At 42.5% G+C, this 23,321-nt stretch overlaps 4 protein-coding genes and 1 pseudogene across 6 annotated transcripts in view; 3 read left to right on the top strand and 2 right to left on the bottom strand.

The window, feature by feature from the left end:
* LOC144631613 (E3 ubiquitin-protein ligase TRIM45-like) overlaps window positions 1-23,321 on the top strand; it is a 187,151-nt gene that overhangs the window by 117,755 nt on the left and 46,075 nt on the right. The gene's annotated exons all lie outside the window — the stretch shown is intronic.
* Window positions 1-23,321, bottom strand: part of LOC144633415 (uncharacterized) — a 39,320-nt gene that overhangs the window by 9,532 nt on the left and 6,467 nt on the right. The window lies entirely within an intron of this gene.
* LOC144633355 (putative ammonium transporter 1) lies at window positions 1,319-21,437 on the bottom strand. Of its 3 annotated transcripts, none has more exons than XM_078492234.1 (11): window positions 21,139-21,437; window positions 10,109-10,198; window positions 9,194-9,424; window positions 8,679-8,785; window positions 8,011-8,142; window positions 7,372-7,501; window positions 7,169-7,269; window positions 5,505-5,643; window positions 4,541-4,762; window positions 3,253-3,412; window positions 1,319-3,207 (listed from the first exon to the last, which is right to left on the bottom strand). In XM_078492234.1, the coding sequence occupies exons 1-11, from the start codon at window positions 21,245-21,247 to the stop codon at window positions 3,087-3,089; spliced, it is 1,542 nt and encodes a 513-aa protein (XP_078348360.1). In that variant the 5' UTR covers window positions 21,248-21,437; the 3' UTR covers window positions 1,319-3,086. The 3 variants fall into 3 exon arrangements, with proteins under 3 accessions (XP_078348360.1, XP_078348361.1, XP_078348359.1); XM_078492235.1 differs by adding an exon at window positions 10,460-10,578 and having other exon boundaries at window positions 1,319-3,412; window positions 21,139-21,436; XM_078492233.1 differs by having other exon boundaries at window positions 1,319-3,412; window positions 21,139-21,436.
* On the top strand, window positions 11,930-15,258 carry LOC144632104 (uncharacterized). The gene is made up of 3 exons (XM_078490706.1): window positions 11,930-11,938; window positions 12,833-13,677; window positions 13,785-15,258. Exons 1-3 carry the CDS (start codon window positions 11,930-11,932, stop codon window positions 15,256-15,258), a joined length of 2,328 nt encoding a protein of 775 aa, XP_078346832.1.
* Window positions 16,210-17,511, top strand: LOC144632102 (uncharacterized; annotated as a pseudogene).

Below are 23,321 nucleotides of genomic sequence, written 5' to 3'. Positions count from 1 at the left end.
TGCAGTATAGCACATGTTCGTTCTGCAAACCCCTACTAAAACAACGGGATTGATGCTATGAGTTGTGTGCATGTGTTTCTTTCTTTCCACTACTTGACGTCTGTTGAATGCAGTCGTTTGTATTGCTCGCACGAGGTAGAACGGGGCCCGTCCAGAAATCAACAGTCAATGGTAAATAAAGGTGACGGGCCTACACGACTCCTACGTTCGCGACATTAGAATATTTGCCGTTAAATGTTTAAATTCGGTCTTTCGACCTTATTTGCCTCTGACTTCTTTCTGAGGGTACTGTTTTAATTTGGGGGCAGTATGTGGTAAATAAAGGTGACGGGCCTACACGACTCCTACGTTCGTGACATTAGAACATTTGCCGTTATATGTTCAAATTCGGTCTTTCGACCTTATTTGCTTCTGACTTCTTTCTGAGGTTACTATTTTTTTGAGACATTATGTATTGAAGAGAGCCGTAAGATGATTGTGGCCAAGGAAGTGTCTAGAGGCGTTTTACAAGTCCGCGTTTTACTAGTCCGCGTTTTACTAGTCCGCGTTTTACTAGTCCGCGTTTTACTAGTCCGCGTTTTACTAGTCCAGTCCAGTCCAGTCCACGAAATACAGTATGCCGGGGAGTTTTAGTATAAACAAAAACGTCTGCAAGTCCCAAAACACGAAGTCTTTCTATGCAGACTGAATTCTTTTTTGGTTAAACCGGCGGTCATGTAGGTCTACAGAGATGCATATGAAAATTCGTAGCTGAGCAGCAATTAGTGAGAGGTATTTCAGGGATCTCTCGGAATTTTTGGCGCGTGGGATCAGCGATTAGAATCTGAGACGCCCATGGTGGGGGATGGAGGTAGGGGATGAATTGGGCCTAAAAAGAGTCACGTTTGATAACAATTAAGAGGTGGGGGGCGGGAGATAGAGACGAGGTCTGGGACCGAATAGTCATGTTCCGACAACTTGTGCCCAGAACAGGTGGTTTATTTTGCGGGCGCGTGAAGCGCGATACAGCGAGCGCGAAGTGCGAGGGCGAGCGTGAAGCGCGGAAAACTTGCAATGCGATCAAGTTACGATTTCATAAAGCCTTCATCAATTGCTATTACAGTAATGGTATGAAACAAATGTTCAATCATTCATCAACAAGTTGTGATCATTTTCTTGACAATAGTAGTTCCCCGGTAAACAGTTGTAGTACTGTCCCATCAAAGTGCAATGGCTGGAAAATACCGAAAAGCACACGACCTTCAGGTGAAACCGCACCTTACAGTATTACCAATACACTGCACTTTGCTAAGTCTTAAAACTTTACATTTTCTAGTCGTCTACTTCAATCGTTTATTTGTATTGTGTGAAATACATTTATAAATTGAAACCATCATGTCATTAAGTAATAATGCAATCTCGACAACGTTCTAGATATTATATTATGCACACTAATACAGCTCATGCAAGCCCTGTGACTTACACAAACGCAGTCGGACTGAGTGCTACTTAAGTAACTGCTTTCTGGTTTCTGCTGTACTGAACCCTGCCTTTCAAGGCAAAGCGCCCGATTTTAAGCTTCTCAAGCTTCTCAATGTTCTTGTTACAAATAGACTTACAGTATTTGTAAGCAAATACCAAGACTTGTTTTGTACACCCACGCCATTCGCGAATTAAGTTAACATTCCCTTATATTTGAACTTCAAGCTATAAACTAGAGCACCACCTTGTAATTCCTAGCGTATCCCAGGATCTTTCCCTGGGAAAACATTGTTCAGCCGGGGAAACAAATGCCACCTGAGTACAAAACCCGTTGAGCGCTTCAATAACGATTAACCAAAAACGACACTTGTTTCTCAGACTGTAAAGATAAATATGGGTTATTGACCAAGCGTGTGGTCAAGATGGCAGGATATTGGCCAAGTTCTTTTTTTGCGTGTTTATGGACCGAGACGAAGTCGAGGTCCATAAACACGCAAAAAAAGAACGAGGCCAATATCCTGCCATCTTGACCGAACAAGCTTGGTCAATAAAGGATTTATTATATGACTTTTTTCGAGCACTGAAAAGGAAGCCAGTTGCATGCACAATCAATGGCGCGCGCTAAAATCATTTCATTGGTTTAAAAGTTTAATGAGTGACTGTCAAATTCTTGAATGAATCGAGACGAAGAAACACGATGCGACAACATCGAAATTTAGCTCTTTTTAACCAGCAAAAGGATATCGAAATTGCTTAAATTTTCGAATCAACGTTGACTTTGAAGCCTTGAAACAAGAATGTCCATTCCATCTGGCCACCAGCTTTTGAGTATTGGATGTTTTGCAGAGTATTTGCTCGCTTCTGGCGCTTTTATAGTTGTGCAAACCTGCCGCGACACGAGCTGAAATTGTGAATTGTTTAAAGCGTTTGGGACTTTCCACTTCACAGGAAAAGCTTGAACTTTTCTACATCATTAATTTAAATGTTCGACCCACCCATTATTCGACGTGAGCGTTTATAGAGGCTTCGGTGAAAAGATGTTAAGCTTGCAGTGCCTGGTGCGCCGTGCCGTCCGCTTTATGCAGTTTTGAAGATGTTACACAAGTTTGCCGAGTACTTCTTCAGGTATGCAACTGTCCTCAGTCTCTCCCTTTTCCGCCAAACAAAACTGCTATCATGTCTTGAAGTCGCTTTGCGAATTAATTTTTGTATTAGCCGGTTTTTGCGGCAAATAAAATTCACGAAACTCGTTAACATTTGTAGTTTAATTTGTTTGCTTTCATTCGCTTTAAAACCTATTTCTTTGTTATCGGACTTCCTTTCGCTAGAAACAGACAGAAAATCTTTGTGTTGTTTCGGAAAATAGCTTCATAGCGAAAAATTACGACGAAAAGCTTTTTCAAGTAGCGTCGGAAAAAAGTTTTTCGCTTGCGGGAGCACAGCGGGCGATCCCGAGCGGTCAAGATGGCTCCATCTTGACCGCTCGGGTAGCCAATCAGAGCACGAATTTCGCTTCATCTTGACCGCTCACGGAGCTAGTCATATAATAATACTAGTTTTTCCCTGGTGTAGTTCTAACTGAAAGTTGCATAAACGGCTATGGATGTTTGTTTGGGAAGTGGTATTCAGAAGGCTGTTTCTGTTTCCTGGCCCTGCTCTTCGACGCTAACAAGACCTGAGTTATGGATGCCATTTTCTTGAGAGGCAGTTGTGTTTGGGTGGCTGTTTTGAACAGGGGAATGATTAAGTCGAGGTTGGCCGTTCTGACCATTCTGGATTGTGACGTGGTTACCATTGGAATGTCCGTTCTGGACTGGGGCAGGGCTCCGCAGTGGATGACCGTTGTGGATTGGAACAAGGTAGCTGAGGTTAAGCTGTGTGGTAGACCCCCAGCCGTCTCCGTAACTGGCCGGTGGATACGCGGGCTCACCGTGTTTGGGAATGTCAAGACCTAGGACAAAGAATCTCATGTCAAATCCTGGAATTTTAAAAAAATTCAGAATAACAAAAGATACAGGCATCGTATTTAAAAACTGGTTAGTGGATATACTGTGGTTCAGTTTTACCCTTGGTACAATTTGGCATTTTCCTTTGTCTTGCAATCATTATCATATACCGTAAAATTCCGGTTATAAGCCCCCCCGCATACAAGCCCCCCCCCCCCGGTTATAGGCCCACCTACTTGTACTTGAAAACAAAAAGATACATCCGATTATAAGCACCCCCGGATATAAGCCCCCCCTCTGCCGGAAGACAGTAATGAACATTGCTAAATGTTGCTTTATTATGCGTTTTTAACTTAAAAAGGTATTTCGATGAACACTCGCGTGGCTCGTTTCGAAACGTTTTTTTCCGCTTATAAGCCCTCCCAGATATAAGCCCCTCCATTTATAAGCCCACCCCAAACCCCTTACGAAGTTGTATAAGCCCAGGGCTTATAACCGGAATTTTACAGTATTACCATACACCAGAACAAAGGAAAATACCAAATTGTACCAAGAGTAGAACTGAGCCACAAGAATTGTTTTTTTGCTGTAAAACAAGGTAGAAAAACACTAATTAAAAGAGAATGATAAACAAAAAAAAAAAAAAACGGATGATGGTTAAGATCGAGGCGAATTTCGAGCGACCTACTTAAAAATTCAGAGAAGTTTCTCCAAGATTCGAAATCCTTCATTTAGCTCTTTCAGGCTCGTGTATAGTATACGATTGAATAGCGGAGTTGAGTTTGAGTCGTGAGCTGATTGACACCAGTCTTGACTTCATGGACAGAATTTCGGTCACCACGACGTTTGTCATTAATATGTTAAGCCATGACGAAGGCCATGGGACTAGTTTAAGACACATGCTGCTGCGCAAAATATTCATTGAAATATAAAGACTGGGAAATAGCGAAAAAATCGGTACCCAATAAAACAGATTTTGTGCCAGTACCGGACAAGTGCGCACTTAGGATTTCCCTCTGGGGAAAGTGCTAGGAAATGGTGTCGCTCAAACAACGGAAAAACAAATACCCTCAATCAAAAGCATGCCTGCCTCAAGACATTCTAGTTAGCTCAGTAAGAGCCATGATACTCACCTTTCAACTCGATTTCTTCACTGACGCGGAGCTGTTTAGTAATACGCAAAGTAATAAACAAGACAATAGCCAGTATGGCGGACCAGGCCATAATGACTGTCACTCCCAACAGGTTCCAGCCAAGCAAACGGAATGAATGTTCGTCTCTGGCGTAAAAGATTCCAGATTCCTTGTTAAATATCGGAACGGACAGCACTCCCCAGATACCACCACCGAGATGAACTGTGCAGAAAAACAAATACCGCATTAAAAAAACGGTCGGCCAAAGCAATTAGTAGTCATTAAAACAACAGTTATTTTTTTTCTGAAATTGTCTACAAGGAGTTGGCTGTGAAACAGTCTTGTACCCTTCACTGAGGCGGAACGCCAAAATCCAACTCCACTTCCGGTTTTTGTTGCCTCGAAGTTTGTGAGACTTTGAAGCGAAAATGTGCAAGACTTTTGCAGCTGATAAACTAAGTGGATAACAGTTTTTTTTAAAATTCTCTATGCGTATGCGAATACAAAAATTAACTTTTCAGTGATTTTCTTAACTTTTGGCTTGAAAGTGGAGGATTTCAGAAGTTTGAGACGTTTATATAAAACTGCAGTTTTGGCGGGAACTGCGCGAGCGCACTGCGTTTGACCGCGTTCCCGGAGTCCCCCAACCTCTTTACGAGGGACAACTCCGCTTTCAAGATGGCGGCTGAAGGCGCCTTCTAAAATTCGTCGCCGAGAAGACCCTGGGGACGAGGTTGAGAGTTCCCACGTTCCTGGGTCATCGTTTGACAACCTCGTCCCCAGGGTCATTTCGGCGACGAGTTTTCAAAGGCGCCTCCAGCCGCCATCTTGAAAACGGAGTAGACCCTGGGGACAAGATTAAGCGTTTGGTTGCCGAAAGACGAACTGCTGACCAAGAAGTCTAAGGACTATGGTCGCAGCATTAGAAATTCGCGCGAACAACTGCTCATTTTGGTTTACTTACCAGCAACAGCGTCCAGAGGATCATCAATCTTTACACGGAGAATGACAGTACTCCAACAAACGTACGCCATTCCTGCGATGATTCCAATCACAAAAGCAGCGTAAGGATGAACGACATTACAGCCTGCGCACAAGGCCACCTGAATGAGAAAGGCATCCATGTCAAGATCTGTCAACTGTTATTAAAGATCATTACTGACTTATAGACTTTCGGGGCAGTAATGTGAAAGGGAAACGAATTTTTGAATCCCGTTTTGTTCTCCTTGATTGTTCTAAGTGTTATTACTCTTGGTTAGTTGGTGAGAGGCACTGTTACATGTTATATAAAGTGTATTGCCCAAGAACAAAACAGAGCGACCCGGCCAGGGCTCGAACCTCGGAAGCTCTTGCTTGGGACCGCTACACTTAACATTTTAAGTGGCAGTTTCTCTTAAAGCGGTCCATTGCATTTCGGGTCGGAAAAAAGTTTTCCCTCAAACTTTGCCCAGTGAACTATCTTAGGTTGTAAGTAAATGCAACGACTTTAGTTTTTGGAAATACGTTAAAATATATTTTTTAGAGCTCTCAACAGTGAAGGCTGCAAAAGGCCTAATTTTGAGCTTGGCCAGAACGAGAAATTTGATAAGTTGACGAGCTCGCCGCTCAAAAACAACCAAACGCACCAAATTATTATTATTATTTCTTAGTTAAGTGGTCCTTCAAAGGTTGGAAACGCATGTTAATTTTGATACATTTTGATCTACGGGTCCGTGAAAATTTAAATATCAGCAACGGTTAGATCGCTTTTTGTAAACATGCAGAAGTATGGTGTCTTCGCCGGCCTTTATTTCACGAGTCCAGACCAGACCATTTTAAATTCCAACTGAATCCTACTAAACAGATGTTAGGAAGCATAGAAATATAAAAATACCTTGCACTTTTTATCTTCCTTTTCCACAGCGACTTCGAACATTTGATGCTTATGCGAGTATTTCATACACATTATGCAAATGAGCTTACTTACTCGCATAAGCACGAAATTTTCGAAGTCGCTGTGGCAAAGGAAGATAAAAAGTGCAAGGTATTTTTATATTTCTATGCTTCCTAACATCTGTTTAGTAGGATTCAGTTGGAATTTAGAATGGTCTGGTCTGGACTCGTGAAATAAAGGCCGGCGAAGACACCATACTTTTGCATGTTTACAAAAAGCGATCTAACGGTTGCTGATATTTAAAATTTCACGGACCCGTAAATCAAAATGTATCAAAATAAACATGCGTTTCCAACCTTTGAAGGACCACTTAACTAAGAAATAATAATAATTATTTGGTGCGTTTAGTTGTTTTTGAGCGGCGAGCTCGTCAACTTATCAAATTTCTCGTTCTGGCCAAGCTCAAAATTAGGCCTTTTGCAGCCTTCACTGTTGAGAGCTCTAAAAAATATATTTTAACGTATTTCCAAAAACTAAAGTCGTTGCATTTACTTACAACCTAAGATAGTTCACTGGGCAAAGTTTGAGGGAAAACTTTTTTCCGAACCCGAAATGCGATGGACCGCTTTAAGAGAAACTGCCACTTAATAGGCCAACGAGCCTGCCAATACTATTCTCGATTTCACGGTTAAACAGATTTAACAGTGGTACAATTCTATAGTAGAGTCTTGAGAATAACCCAGCTTCTGGCTTACCATTCCAGTGAGTCCACCATTTATGGTGAAAAGCAAACTCCAGTATTTCTCTGCAAAGCCCAAGCGCTTGATAATCATGGCAGTTAATGCACCCGCGGCTCCTGAATTGAAAAAAATCGATTAGTTTCTTAAAACTTGAAACAAAGCATAACGCAATTAAGCGAAGGTGAAATATAAAAATAGAATGATTTGTTATAGCTCACCTCCCAAGATAGTGTTTACAATAGCCAGCGCTACAATGTCTGCATCACCCGCACTAGAAATGGCTGCCTGTGATCCTCCATTGAATGCCAGAAAACCAAAGAACAGGATAAATCCTCCCAAGGCCACTTTCTAAAGAGCGCAAAGGAAAACAGTAATGTTTATACAACTCTGCGCAGGCCCAGAATCCAGAATGGCTCGACATGTTCTCATAAATGGCTCGACATGTTTTAGTGGAACATCTGTAAACTAGCTATTCTAAGCTAAGCATGTTTCCCACTTTAAATAAAGTATTGTATTGTATTATATTGTATGTTAGCGCTGTATAACAGTAAAAAAATTCAAGCAACTGGTTATATCATTCAAATGTATGCGTCTATTAAATCAATGCCCATAATAAGAAAAAAGGTGACAACTGCGTTTTCAGCTTTCGCATCTTTTAGGAAGTAACAAAATTTTGGATGAGGTTGAATAATGCCCTAACACTTTCTATTCATGAGCTGAAGAGGTCGGTTTTCGTTGATTCCCCCTTTCTTACAAAGACTATATATACAAATTTAACTAACTTCAGAAATACATCTGACAGTAAAGTGGTTTGCCTAAGAATACAACACTCTTGTAGAATGTACCCGTCAACTTACCGGCACAGTATGGCCTGAAATCAACACAGGGACACCATTAACAAATTTTTCGATTCTTGGACCCACAACGGCTGCTCCGACTAAAGCAACCGTGCCACCAACAACGTGAACAACCCCACTGCCAGCAAAATCCTACCGCAACATAAAATAAAGGAAAAATTAATAAGCGAGCACAATGAAACTGCAATGAACCATTTTTTGTATTCTTTTTATGCCGTCATGCTTTTGATTGATATACTGACAAATATGCATCACTTGACTTGAATTTTTGGGACTACACATTCTACACACGAGCCTTCGTGTCATGCCGAGTTTTTGGCGGGAAACGACTTAAAAATGTGACTGTCTCAGCGCGCAATAGCGGCTAGAAATAAACACTGTTGGATGCAACCTGTCAGATATTTATTGCTCAATGAATTTTATGCAGTATTCTGATTGGCCATATCATGCACATTCAGTTAAAAACAGATACGCTCCAACGCGCATTTTGCAAGTACATTGTGGAAGTTATATTTGTTTTACCACTGCTCAATTATAAATCTCATTCCCATATAAATCAGGTTAATCGAATGGGGTCTTTAAGCGCACACTTAATTTTTATTTGGTTTTAAATACAATACATACAACACATTCATGTTCATGACATATAAGTGCTATGAACAGAATACCTGGTATGTAACAGCCATGGTCACATTATCTGTAGTATATTCCAAACCAGCATACAGCCAACCATTTTCATCCCACGCCCAGTGAGTTACTGTTGGATACACAAATCCTGCAAGAGAATAGTATTTACTTTAACTTCGGTCTAACCTGGTATCCCTGCGCCATCATAACACATAGAGGGTCCTGAAAACGGGGAGAGTGGGTATAAATCCCATTTCCCAGCCCAAATTTTGTTCGAATCCCATTACCCAGCCTATTTTATTTGTCCAAATCCCAGTCCCATTCCCACTCTTTTGCTTGTGATTCCCAAAATCTCAGTCCCAGTGACCAAAATTTTATTTTCCCAGTGAAAAAAGTAGGCAAATCTTCAGGGCCCTCCACGTAGAATAACTTTGAGTAGCAGATAACATGGAACAGGCTTAAAAAAACTCATACCACACAGGACAGCCAACCTATGAATCTATGATCAGCTGTCAGCTGCAGGATATGCAGTGTATTGTAAGTCAAAGGAACTCACCAGTTAGAAACACAGAGTACATAAGATAAGCTTTGAACTCGGTTCTCTCTGCCATAGCACCGCTGACAATTGTTGCTGCCGTGGCCGCGAAAACGAAGTGGAAAAACCAGTGAGAGTATTTGTCGATTGGTAAATCTGCCAGCGCGAAATACTTGTGTCCAATAAACCCATTGCTGTCTGCTCCAAACGCAAATGCGTACCCGACTAGCCAGTAAGCCACGGCGCCAATAACTGCAAGTAATAAATGGAATGAGATAGGTTTAAATCATAATAATGCCATACGCAAGTCTGTAGAAAATTACAACTTTTTCTGAGCTATATCTTCGGTCTTCTTGCTCTAAATTTAAGGTATTCTTAGAACGCTTTTCCCACTCCAGTTGAACATCGAAATTTAGGAACCTTCGAGGTGGCTCTCATCAGTTATTAAAGTACCGCATTTTCTCAAATAAACGCAGGGTCTCGAAGGAAGAGTTGTAAATAACCCCTCAAGCATTTATTTGTGGACTAAAAAGGTGTAGTTGTAATGGAAATATGCAAGTCTGTCAAAAACAATGTATGAAACCCTTGTTTAATAAACGCCGGGCTCGAATTATACTGCAGAAGTCAAATTAACGCCGGGTCCATCAGGCCAAGTTTGAAATTAAGGCCGGGGGCATTTTATCGAGAAAATACGGTATATGGTTTACTACAATTGGGACTATAAAGAATATAAAGAGGCGAGCCGGCAAGAGGCCGCGTAAAGGAATGAAGTATCTCGTTTTCTCTTTAAACTATTCCAACATCCCCTTCGATCCCTTTCATTTATCCCAGTTTTCCGTCTTTCGCCATTTGTTCGTTCCCCGTCAGGTGTATACTTTATAAGACACAGTCGGTTATAATTGATTGCAAGGGATAAAACCGTTTTGCAGTACTTACATACGTCCAAGAAATTTTTGATAAGGATGTTTGTGGTGTTCTTTGATCTCACTGAACCCGCCTCAAGGAAAGCAAACCCCGTCTGCATAACTGTAAGAGGAGATTACAAATTCAGTTAGACTCGTACCAAGCTAGAGCGTTCACACCAGACTTAGGAGCACCAAATTTAATGAGTTAGAAATCAGTAAAGGTAATAAGAAACTGCAGTTTTTCGCTTGAGTTTTTGATCATTTGAATTTTTAAGTTAATAAACTACATACGGTATGACAAATGTGAAAGGAACGTAAGAAAAGATCAAGTGTAGACGAAAAATACATATCAGAACACGCCTCAAATCTGAATTTTCCTTACTCGGTGTGTTTGTGATTACACTTAAAAGGACAGGACTTCGAGGAGTCGTTGTACAGTCAACTTGTGTGGGTTCCCTGTGTACCAAGTTGAATGCTGCCCTTCTTCGCCCTCCAAATATCCTGTCGTGCGAAAAGATTCGAAACAATTATCGGCTTTCTAGCGCAACATTCGATTCCTTGCGTGTTAACGTTGTTACCAAATCCAGTACAAGGAGTTCTGGCCCGTTAAATCTTATTTGCGGGTATTTTGCTCCTGAGGGAATAAACGGACATGATTTTGTGTTTATAACCGGGTCGATTGAAACTTCACCGGCGAGCGCGTGACATGTTAACTCATAAACCCCAACTAAAAACGAAAACATTCTGATTTGGACGTCTTTTTGTTTCGGAGAGTGAAAGCGACGAGACCACGTGAGGAATTTTCAGCATCTCAACTTAACGGGAGATAATTAACCGCACACCAAAAGGCCAAAGCGCAAAACTTTTGAGAATAAATTACCCTAAAGTTGACCTTTTGTTTTCGTCATTTTAAAAAAAATGCAGTGTTTGTGCGAGAATCTTGATGTCGAATACGGTGAAACGCATCCTAGGAGACCCAGGGGCAGTTAGTGGGGCGAAACGAAGGAATAAACCGGGCTGAAATTCTTGAAAACTTTCGGCGCTACGATTTCTGCCCGGTTTATTCCTTCGTTTCGCCCCACTAATTGCCCCTGGGTCTCCGAGGATGGGTGAAACGATGCTTTCCAAAAAAACGCTGAGTGATGATCCGTAGAAAATGTAATGTAGTGTGGGTTAAAAAATTATCACATGCACTGGCCAGCCGATTCATTTACCGCCAAAATAATGTTTATCATCCATTTTCCGCGCGCTCTTCATCAGTCCCCTGCCCGGTCGGTACTTAGTATAAAATCTTCAGAGACAAGTAAAAACTGTTCGTTTGTCTGATTGATCATATCAGTGTTACAATATATTTATCTGGGTAAGGGTTGGCTTGGTGACTGAAGAGCGGTTTGTTGTCACTTTGATCCTATATTTGTTTGTCTGATGTGTCGGTTGTTGCATCTGTTTGGTTTGTCAGCTTATGCTGAAAGTTTGGCGGTAATTGTTGTAAGTTTACTTTTGCAGTCTAGCAGCCTGTCTCAGATTTTCTTGAAACGGGCAAATAAATCAACACACAAAGGAGAAAAGTTCTTTCTCAGCATTTGCAGTCATATTCTGGTTGTTGACAAGCGCTTGAAAGCATCATCGTAGTTGCTCACTTGCTCTTAGTGTTCTTTATAGTAGGTTTTGTGCAAATTTCTTCATTTCTACCATACCAGGTCGCCAGCTCCCGAGAAGCTCTCGGGAGCTGGCGACCAGAGAGGAAAGTCTGAAATTCAGGCTAGCTCGCATGCAGGCCAAAATAATTAGTTCAAGGTTCATTATAAGACAATTCCCAAATGACGTTCTTCTCGCTCATTACGCATACAATATGGTGCAGGTAATTCGCGAAATGCTGTAATTAAATAAAGTCCAGTCATGAACTCAAGTTTTGAAAGTAAAACTTACGTCTTTTTTACCGAAGGGTTAAGGATAAAGCCCTGGACAAACAATAACGCAAGTGAACGCAAGTAATCGCAAGTTAAACTTGCGTACAGACTTGCGTTGGGTAGCAAACGGACACGCAACTTTAGTCGCAAGTGCACGCAAGTTTGCAAAAAGCTATTTAAAATGCTTCGAGGTGCAATTCAGTATTTGAAGTAAACTGGAAAAAATGCGTTGAATTTCATTGGGTGGCCAAACGGTGAAAAACTTGCGTTTACGTAAGTGCAAATTTGATCTCGACCGAAGTGAACCCAAGTCAACGCAAGTGTACGCAAGTCAACGTAAGTGCACGCAAGTCCTGACTGTTGCAGAATCAGAAACAAAGTTAATTGACATTTGATTGACAGTTGTAAGCACATTGTAATCACATGATGTTAGTAATCTAAGTAAAAGAAACAGCATTGTAAAAATACGGACAGAATAGATTAGATTGTCGAAGTGTACGAGTGGAACGTTGAAATAAACTGAATATTGTTGGATAGATACAGTCCTCTGTTTGATTGCGACCAGCGCCGGGATAATTTCCCGTACATGTGGTCCTCCGTGCCGGAATGGTGAAAACGAAGAAAAAATGCAAAGAACCAACTCTCGAGGAAATTGTGGCGTTAAAGCGAAGAACGCGAAAGGGTCTTTGAACACACCTACAACAAGTGGTGGAGGAGACGAAGGTCCTGTTAGAATCATTCGACCAGGGGCAGCATCTTAAAGCTGTGCAATTAAAGGACCGCTCGAGGAGCAATTGGATTCACTAAAAAAGTTAGATGAAGAAATCTTGAACATTCTCGTCCAGATAGAAGGTGTATCGGATGATGAAATTGCCGAAGAAGTTCAACGGGCCGGGGACACAAGAGGCGAGATAAAGGCTTTGAGCACTTCTCTAAGTGACCTCGTATCCCGAAAATCGAGCGTTCAAGATCAAGACAGTGATTTGGCTACAAACCATTCTGGCCTAAATGTCAACAACGAAAGCCCGCATGTCAACAACGTTAGACTCCCCAAGCTAGAAACGAAGCGCTTTACGGGCAAAGTGGAGGAGTGGCAGGAGTTCTGGGACAGTTTCAAAAGCGCAATTCACACCAACTCCAAATTGTCGCCCGTAGAAAAATTTAGTTACCTACGTGGGCTTCTTGTTGGAGCAGCGCGAACCCCGATTGCTGGTTTGTCGTTAACAGCGGCGAACTATGAGGCCGCCATTGACATTTTGCAACGGAGATTCGGGCGTAAGGTTGCGATTGAGAGAGCGCACATAAATGACCTACTGCAAGTTCCATCCGTGTACCATGAAAAGGACACTGTTGGCCTTCGCAAACTGTACGACACTGTAGAGGTGCATCATCGTGGTCTACAAGCACTAGGAGTAAATGCAACTACGTATGAAGGAATTGTCGTTCCTTCAATCCTGACCAAACTTCCAGAGACAGTCAGGCTGCAAATAACGAGAGGAAAGAAGTACGAAGAATGGAAGATGGAGGAGCTGCTTAAGGAACTGCTTTGTGAACTTGAACGGCGGGAAGAACATTGTTTCAGAAAGGAAAAGACCGAAAGACCAGAAAGACGAGCGAGCGACCGAGATCATGGAAGATTTGGGGGCGGACCCCCATCAGCCAGCGCCCTCTTGAAACGCGCTTGGGTTGGGTTTTGTCGGGGCCCTTAAAGGGATTTTGTGATGATTCACAGATAAGTGTTCATCTTGTGGGTCATAACATGTCACGCAATGTAGACTGTCGGGAATTGGAGTAAAGCGCCCAAAAACTGTGGGACTACGAAACTTTAGGAATTCGAGAAGACGATGAAGTTCACGAAGCGTTGAAAGATGCAATTTTGTTTAATGGAAAAAGATATGAAGTGTCTCTACCGTGGAAAGAAGCACATGGACCCCTGCCGAGCAATTACCAAACCAGCAGGAAACGACTCAAGGGACAATTGGAAAGACTCAGAAGCGACAGCGAAATTCTAGACACCTATGACGCAATCATCAAAGAACAAGAAGAGGCTGGGATAATCGAAAGGGTTGCCGAGTTAGAAACAGCCGATAAGATTCACTACCTTCCGCATCATGCTGTCGTACGTAAGGACGCCAAAACAACCAAGGTAAGAGTAGTGTATGACGCATCATCTAAAGAAGGAAAAGGGGGTGTGTCTCTTAACGACTGTCTGCACGTGGGGCCTGCTTTATCTCCATTGTTGTTTGACATTCTCATTCGATTTAGAGAGAAGCGTGTTGCGTTAGTGGGTGATATTGAGAAGGAGTTTCTCAATATTGTGGTCAATGAGCGTGACAGGGATTGTTTGAGGTTTCTTTGGGTGAAGAGTGTTGACAGCGAGCAATTAGACCCTGTTGTTTACAGATTTTGTCGTGTTGTGTTTGGAGTCAACTGTTCACCGTTTTTGCTTAATGCAACACTCCAGTACCATTTAGATTCGTTTACTGAGATCGACCCAGAGTTCGTGCGGATTATGAAAAAGAGTTTTTACGTCGATGATCTCGTCACAGGGCAAAAGACCACTCAGGAGGCAGGTGAGTTGTATGGAAAGGCGAAAACAAGACTTGCGATTGGTGGGTTTAAATTGAGGAAATGGTTGACTAACAGCGAGGTGTTAAGAGCAAAAATAACACAGCGCGAACTGCGTGGTGAGTCGAACGTAGACAAACAAATCGAAAGCGCCGACGAAAGTTACGCCAAAGCCACACTGGGAGCAAAGGTAGGAACCAAGAATGAAAAGGTGCTAGGGCAGTCGTGGAATTGCGCAAGTGATACGTTTGTGTTTGAGTTGTCTGAAATGGTTGAAAAGGCAGATGGGTTACCCGCTACGAAACGAAACATTTTGAAGGTGATCGCAGGTATGTATGACCCCTTAGGCTTGCTGAGTCCAGTACTTGTTAGCATGAAAGTTTTATTTCAAGAGTTGTGTGTGAGCAAAGTAGACTGGGACGAAAGAATAACCAGCGAAAGTGAGAAGAGTTGGATTGGATGGCTAAAAGACTTGAAAGAGACGAAAGAGATCCATGTCCCAAGATGTGTCTATGGAATAGGACAAGGTAAGTTGAACTGTTCGCTGCACGGATTTGCAGATGCAAGTAGAAAGGCGTATTGCGCCGTTATTTACTTTGTGTGTGAGGTTTCTGGAGCCGTTTCTTCGACGCTACTTACCTCCAAGACGAGAGTTTCTCCCATAAAAGAACAGACCATTCCGCGTCTAGAACTGATGTCATGAAAAATTCTAGCGACTCTTATGGACACCGTAAAGAACGCACTAAACAAAGAAGTTGATATCGGCACGACACGCTTGTGGTTAGATAGCAAGACCGCTCTCTGGTGGATTGAAAACAACAGGGAATGGAAACAGTTCGTTCGTCACCGGGTTAACGAGATTCCTAAGATCACAAAGAAAGATAGCCTGCGAGCAGGCTCTCTATTCGGGGGAAACGTGAATATATTATTATTGAACTCCTCGAGCGCCGAAGGCGCGATCCCGCGAGTGCCGAAGGCGCGAGTGCGTGGTCGAAGTCAGCCCCCAATTTTGGACGCGGGCTCACTTCGCTCGCCCAGCGGCTCGCTTCGCTCGCCGACTCGCGCCTTCGGCACTCGCGGGATCGCGCCTTCGGCGCTCGAAGACTGGTTCAATATTCACGTTGCCCCCGATAGAGAGCCTGCTCGCAGGCTAAAAGAAAGACGAATGGGGGCATTGTCCAGGGGAAGAAAACCCGGCCGACATCGGTTCGAGAGGTGAGCGAGCGTCCAAACTGAAAGAAAGTGAGCTATGGTGGAGAGGTCCGACTTGGCTGACCAGACCAGAGAGCGAATGGCCAAGCTCAGAGGTTAGTGAGACTCCACAGAGAGTACAGAGCAACGAAGAGAGAAAGAAGGTGAACGTGACAGTGGCGAGTGTGACAAAACGAACGGGTGTCACGCAAGTGATAGATGTGAACAAATTTAGCAACTTCGGGCGGTTGTAAGAGTGACTGCGTGGGTTAAACGTTTTCTGCATAATTTGAGGTCGAAAAGAAAGGGAGTCGAACGGAGAAAAGGCGCACTGCGAAGAAGCGAAATAGCTGCGACAGAAGAAATGTGGATTAAAGGTTGTCAAGAAGAATTGAAGAATGACAAATCTTACCAAGACCAGACCAGCAAATTGAAATTGGAAGATCAAGGTGGCGTGTTGAAATGTCGGGGAAGATTAGAAAATTCCGACTTAGACATGGAAGCTCAGCAGCCTATCATCCTCGCAAAGGATCACCGGCTCACAAAACTTCTCATTGAAGAGTGCCATAGAAAGGTACATCACGGGGGAGTGAGAGCAACACTGGGCGAACTCAGGTCAAGGTTTTGGGTGCCCAAGGGCCGACAGGTCGTTAAAAAGGTTTTGAGAGAATGTGTGACGTGCAAGAAAGAGCAGTGTAAACCATTTGAAGCACCACCGACAGCGGCTTTACCGGGATTCAGGGTTAGAGAATCTCCGCCTTTCTCTAAGGTAGGAATCGATTTTGCTGGGCCGTTGTTTGTTAAAACGAAACCAGGAGAAATGGTCAAGGCTTATATAGCTTTGTTTACTTGTCGCGTGACGCGAGCTGTGTACAGTACTTGGATTTGGTAACCGATCTTACAGCAACTACATTTGTACTATGTTTGAGACAATTCGCAGCTAGAAAAGGTACACCATCGGTTATTATTTCAGACAACGCAAAAACCTTCAAGGCATCAGCAAAGTTGGTGAAAAGATTGTGTGACAGCGACGAGATGAAGGAACATTTAGAATCGAATCGGATCGACTGGAAATTTAATTTGGAAAAGACTCCCTGGTGGGGTGGATTTTACGAGCGATTAATAGGCACTGCCAAGCGTTGTCTGAGAAAGGTGCTCGGCAATGCAAAGCTCAACGCCAATGAATTGCTAACTGTGCTGACCGAAGTAGAAGCGACCATGAATTCCCGTCCGCTTGCCTATGAATACGACGAGTTAGGAGCCGAAATGCTTACGCCATCGCACCTTATCTATGGTCGTCGATTGCTGAGTTTTTTCCGCAGAGGTAAGAGATGATGAAGAGGAAAACGAAACAGGCTTCCTGCGAAGGTTCAGGTATCTTGCGAGGCTGCGCATGCATTTTTGGAATCGGTGGCGCAAAGAATACTTAACTGATTTGAGAGAACACCACCGTATCAAAGGGGAATGCGACAACAAGGTAAGTGCAGGCGAAGTTGTCTTAGTACACGAAGATAACGGTAAGAGAAGCAACTGGAAGATGGGGAAAGTTGAAGAGCTTATTGTTGGCAAGGACAAAGAGGTAAGGGGTGTCAAACTAAGGGTAATCACTAAAGGGAAGCCTATCTTTGTCAATAGACCGGTGCAAAAACTTTACCCTTTGGAGGTCTGTGGAATCGAAAACGGGGATAGAGGGAATCCTGTCAACCAGGGTAGCGTAGACTTGGGTGGGAATCCCAACAAAGAAACTGAGGGAAGGGAAAACTGAACGGACGCGCGCTGCAGCGCTGGATTCACGTTGGCTAACGCGAGCCATGATCAATCGCTAATCGGTCAGTACAAAATGCAGACTGCAGACTGCAGATTGCAGACTGCAGACTGCGACGCAGACGGTACAAAATGCAGACTAGGTACAAAATGCAGACTGCAGACTGCAGACTGGGTACAAAATGCAGACTGACATTTGACAAGTCCAAAATATTCGTTTTCAAAAAAAGAAATGCAGACTGAGGCCAAAACAATGGTCATTTAAGGAGGCTCAAAAAAAGTTTATAAATATTCGACGATTTAGTTAGCCTTTCAAAATAAATCGCTTTTCATGAAAGAGAAATTAATTAATTTTGTTCTTTTTCTTCAATCTTTTAGTGGTTTTATTTATAATATTGACCACAGATTGAAACTCTTTTCGAATAAAATTCATTTCAAGCGGCTAGCGGGAAATAACTGCCGCTAATTCAATATGTCGCGACATCTGGCGAGTGGCATCGCAAATGTTTCTCGTCTTCTCTTTGGCCGTGAAAGAAACGTAAACACAGCAAACACGAAGAGTTGAAAGTACCTGGTAATTTTTTAACATGAAATCTCGGAAGTTTCTATTCATTGTCTACTCACAACATCAAGCGGCGGGTTGGGCATTTGAGACGTTTCTAAAACAATGCATTCCGATATATAACTCCTGATATATAACTCGTTTTCGCTTTCCGCCAACAAAAACATTCTAATTACTCTGAATTACTACAGCGCTACGAGCGGGTTTTACTAAAAGCAGGCCCGCGGCCCGGCGGCCCACGGCCCGCGGCCCGCAGCCCGCGGCCCACGGCCCGCGGCCCACGGTCCACTTCACGGCCCGCGGCCCGGCGGCCCGCGGCCCACCTCTCGGCCCGCGGCCCACAGATTTTTGCTAATGTGCTATAAATAAAGAAAAACTATAATTTCAGTTGTCAGTAACGAGGCGCGTGTTTACAGGATCGAGTTCTCGCTGTTAGGACTGTTAGTGTGACATTTACTTGAGCTTAGCAATAAAGCCTTTTGAACTACAATAATTTTAAATTTTGTTCCTTATATGGGTCTGTAAGTCAACTGGAGCTCTTGTCTTTTTTTCAAGAATTTATATGCTATGCTATAAATGTCCACGTTCTGGCTTTCATAAACTTGTTAACATATCGATCGTAAGACATGGATTAATTCAACTTCAACTTCAACTTGGAATTAGCCAAATAATACACAAATTGTGTATACACATGTTAGCCAGCAGAAGGAGTTCTCGGGTTCGCTAAAATAAACAGAAAAGTAAAATTCAACCCGCAGCCGGACCGATCGTCTTTATACTTCGCACTTTTTGAGGATGTTGCAAAGCACGGGCGCGGGTAGCCTGGGTAAGGGCCTCTTCATATGATCCCGGTTGACCGGGCTGGCCCAGTTACCGAGATCTCGGCTCACTCCTATTTTCTTGTAAAATTTTGGATGTGTTCAAATGAGAAGGTGGGCCAGCCCGGTTACCGATATCTCGGTTTCTGCAACCGAGATCTCGACAACCGGGAAGAATATTTTCCCATATGAACGCTCCAGCCCGGTCGCCGGGACGCAACTTTTTTTGAGAAAATAGCTTCCCTTTCGTAATTGAGCGGTCCAAATGATTTAATTTTGCCTTGTATCTATTTCCACTTCAGAAATATGCGAATTAGCTTTATTAATAAAGTTACATGGGTCAATAAAGCTACGATAGTCGCGAAAGATGCAACTTTATGTGTCGCCATTTTGCCTTCGTTTCTTGAATTTTATCCCCGTCAACCGGGCTAAAATTTTCCATATGAACAGAGTTAAAAATTCGTCCTGGTAACTGAGACAGCTCGTAAACCGGGCTCATGTGAAGAGGCCCTTAATAAATCTGTAAGCATTAACCGAAGCGTTCAACCGCAATTTGTTTGTTTTCCGTGGCGTCGTCCAACTGTACAACATCGGTCAAACTTTCATACAGATTTCGGATAATTTCTCGAATAATTCACTGTCTTCTTCAAGCTTGTTTCGCCCAGTTAAATGCTTCGAAAGGTGAACGATGCTTGGCGTATTGTTTCTCACTGAAGATTTGTAATTAAGCTGAACTTTTTTGCTTTGTTGTGGCCTCGCAAGTTTGAAAAACTTTGCCGACAACTATGATTTGGACTATGAACTCTGATCACGCGCGCGAGTCACACCACCGCGTGACGTCATCCATGTGTCTGTACTCTGATAGATCATAAGTAAGAACCAATCAAAATGCGCGTAGAATTCAGGTTATTATATAATGTTGGATAGATACAGTCCTCTGTTTGATTGCGACCAGCGCCGGGATAATTTCCCGTACACTGACCAAACGGCAACGCAAGTTTTTGCTTAAGGGTCTTGATCATAATTTAGGGCCTGATTACATGAGCCGGGCTGGCTCGGTTTGCCGAGATCTCGGAACGTCTGTTAAACGCAACAAAAATCAACATCGCGATTACATGACAACCGGGCCAGCCCGGTTAGCCGAGATCCCGGTATCGCGATGCCGGGATCTCGGCTAGCCGGGATGAAAATTTTCCATGTAATCGCGTTCACCGGGCCAGCCCGGCTAAGCGGGCCAGCATTAAATTTCTCTTCTGAGCACAATATCCGACGAAAAAATCAATGCAACTCCTTCTAAATAGGATGTAGAGGTAAAGTAACCCATCCAGATGCATAAGTGCAAAAAATTAACCACCAAATAATTTTTTTATTGCCGGAAAAAGGTGATTAAGAGGAAATCCGCCAGGACTTCGAGTAGTTATTGGACAAAATTATGTACCAAAACTATTTACACCTGGTTGCAAGCTTTTGTGTTACTGCTTCAAATATCTTATCGAAAGAAATCTTTTCTAACAACACCACACATCGAAAACACATTTTGAAGTTCCGCTGAATTCCACTGAATCGCTTAAAAGATGTAAGCTTTTGCCCATAGCTTGTGAACTTTAAATATCATTTTCTCAGACTCGGTTAAGAAATTGTTGTACCAGAATTATTTCCACCTTATTGCAAACTTTTTTGTTACTGCTTCAAATATCTTATCAAAAGAAATCTTTTCTAACAACACCACACATCGAAAACACATTTTGAAGTTCCGCTGAATTCCACTGAATCGCTTAAGACGAATTTACAAAATGGCTACACGTGAGATTTTGCCTATACCTTGTGAACTTTGAAATTCATTTTCTCAGACTCTGATAAGAAATTGTTGTTGGTGTTATCACGGATAATTACTTACATCTTTACCTTTTATTAAGGGTAGGAAATAACGCAATAGGATTTAAATTATTCTGGAAATTGATTTTTGTCCAACTCTAATAAATATTACTCGACTTTCTAGTGGATTCCGTCTTAAGATCATTCGTGCTCTGATCATTTATGCTAAAACCGGGCTGAAAGTCATCTCGGCAAACCGGGCTAGCCCGGCTAACCGGGCTCATGTAATACCGGGCTGAAAGTCATCTCGGCAAACCGAGCCAGCCCGGCTAACCGGGCCAGCCCGGCTCATGTAATCAGGCCCTTAGTGGGTATCAGCTAAGAATAGATGACTAAAGTAAAAATGCAATTACAAGAGAAAATTCATACTCACAAAATATACAGCAACCCATGATCACCAAAAACATCTGATCAAGGTTCCCGCTCAAAACTCTCATGCTTTCGTCGAGTTCTGTAAACTGTGCTGCAGTCATGTTGGCCATTTTGACTTGTTATGATTCCCTGAGAGTTAAAAAGAACTGAAGACAGCAGAGACTGACTTCTTTAACAATCTGAAGCAGTTGCGCGGTGAAATAAAAGACCACAGAATAGCAAGTGAAGTTTTCACTTCAACAAATGATTATGTAATGAAAAGAAATCGGCAGTGTTTTCTTTGTTTACCCACGTGATAATGTGGTGGTCTCACGATAGGCGCTAGGCAGAAATGAAACCGCGCGTGATTTTGATTTTGCATATAGACTTTGACTCCCTGAAAAACAAAGGTCCTTCATAATTAACACAAAAGGAAGCGGAATAATTTTGTCCACTAGTTGTTTGCTATTGTACCTTTTTGAAGGCGCGTTTCATGATCGAAGCAAACGGTCTTGCGCCCGTTCTTGAGAAAGGTATGAAAAGCTGTGCATCATTTTATGTAAAGCTTTACCTGGAAGAACTGTTATCTATGTTGAAAACATACTGACGTTTACAAAACGCGATCTTTGATGAGAAAGTTTTGTAGTGCGCATCGACTGTGTTTTCAAAATGATGTCTTCAATACCAGTTTTCGAAAAAAAAAACACACCTAACTTGATCACCACTGATTGAATTTTGTTCGATGAGTGCAAAGGCGAAACACGAAGATAGCGTGGAGTGGTCACACATGAAATGACTTCATGCATAAGTAAACAGGCACGCAACTTCAGTTTATGCATGGACTTTGACACCAAAGAAACCGCAAAGCTCTCCGCTAAAACAGAGTCCTCTGATGAGGGCACGCTCTGGGGACCACTCGGTAATTAGAACTAAATCGTTGAGCAGTGGATACCGATTTAGGAGCACGACATCATGCACGATGGATTTCTAGTTTTTTTTTCTTTCCTGCAATTTCGCTCTCTACGATTGTATTCTAAGACTGGATCGGAAGCGTCGTGAAATAGTGGAGGGTAAAAAAGCCTAGAAAACCTGTACTGCTTAATCGGAGAGTCGTATCGATCAACGAGTGCATATTATTTAAGAAAAAGAAAATAGTGTGTTTGACTACCTAGCCTGGTGCAAACACAAGGGAAAGTTTAGGAGAATTTGACTGCAATCAAAATTTTAGTCTACAATTTTGCAGAATCATTACTCCGACTAAGAACAGACATAATTTTAAACTGAATTTGCGCTTCTGAATTCATTGTTGTTCTTTATTAACAGTGGCGACAAAGGTAACCTGCGATCAGGCGTTTTTTTTCCCTTGCAAAAATGAGAGAGGCAAAAAGAACGCCCTCTTTCCCCGCAGTGGTAAGTAGGGAGGGAGGGCATGATCTCAGGTTATGACAAAGGCGGCCTTTGCATTGCAAACCGTACGCATGCAAAAGCCGCCTTTGATTTCTTTTTATCAAAAGTGAGGCGCCTTTGGAGTCAATGAAATGTAGCGGCCCGGAGATATTATTTAACAGGGGTGTTTGATGGCATTTATAAAAAATATATAAAAAGCATCCCGGCTGCAAGGCTTTGCCGGTGTCTTTTCGAGTCTGAAAGTGGGTTTTTGGTTTGAAGAATAAGATCGATGCGTTATTACAACTGTCTTCTAAAATTCTTTTGGATTTGATAAAACACGAAAAAAACCCCGCTTTAGGCCAGAAATATGGTAAACAGATTTAATAGTAAAGACTGACATTGGCTAACGAAAATATGTTTCTGATTAATAAAGCAGCAGGTTTATCCTGGATAGCGTGAAAAATGTATATTCGCTATGTATTTTATATGTTGATGTTATTTTATAACAATCAATAATTCCTTGCTAATTGTGGGACAATACTGAAAAAATTTAGGTTCTCCGTTAAGACGCACGGATCGAACGTACAATTTCGAGCCCATGCCAAATAGTTTTTCGGTCGTCTGGCCTCCTACTCGACCAATACGTGCATACCGTATTTTCTCAATTAAACGCCCCGGCGTTTATTGCAAACTTGGCCTGGCGGACCCGGCGTTTATTTGAAGCCGGCGTTTATTCGGGGCCCGGCGTTTATTAACGAAGTGAAACTTTCTGCTATTTTTCACTGAGTTGATTTATTATCACCCATCCTCCGATAC

Source organism: Oculina patagonica, chromosome 12, assembly GCF_052425735.1.
Source record: "Oculina patagonica isolate OP01 chromosome 12, crgOcupat, whole genome shotgun sequence".
NCBI classification, from domain to species: Eukaryota; Metazoa; Cnidaria; class Anthozoa; order Scleractinia; family Oculinidae; genus Oculina; species Oculina patagonica.
Note: the sequence above shows the minus strand (reverse complement) of the source record. Positions and strands in the feature narration are given on the sequence as shown.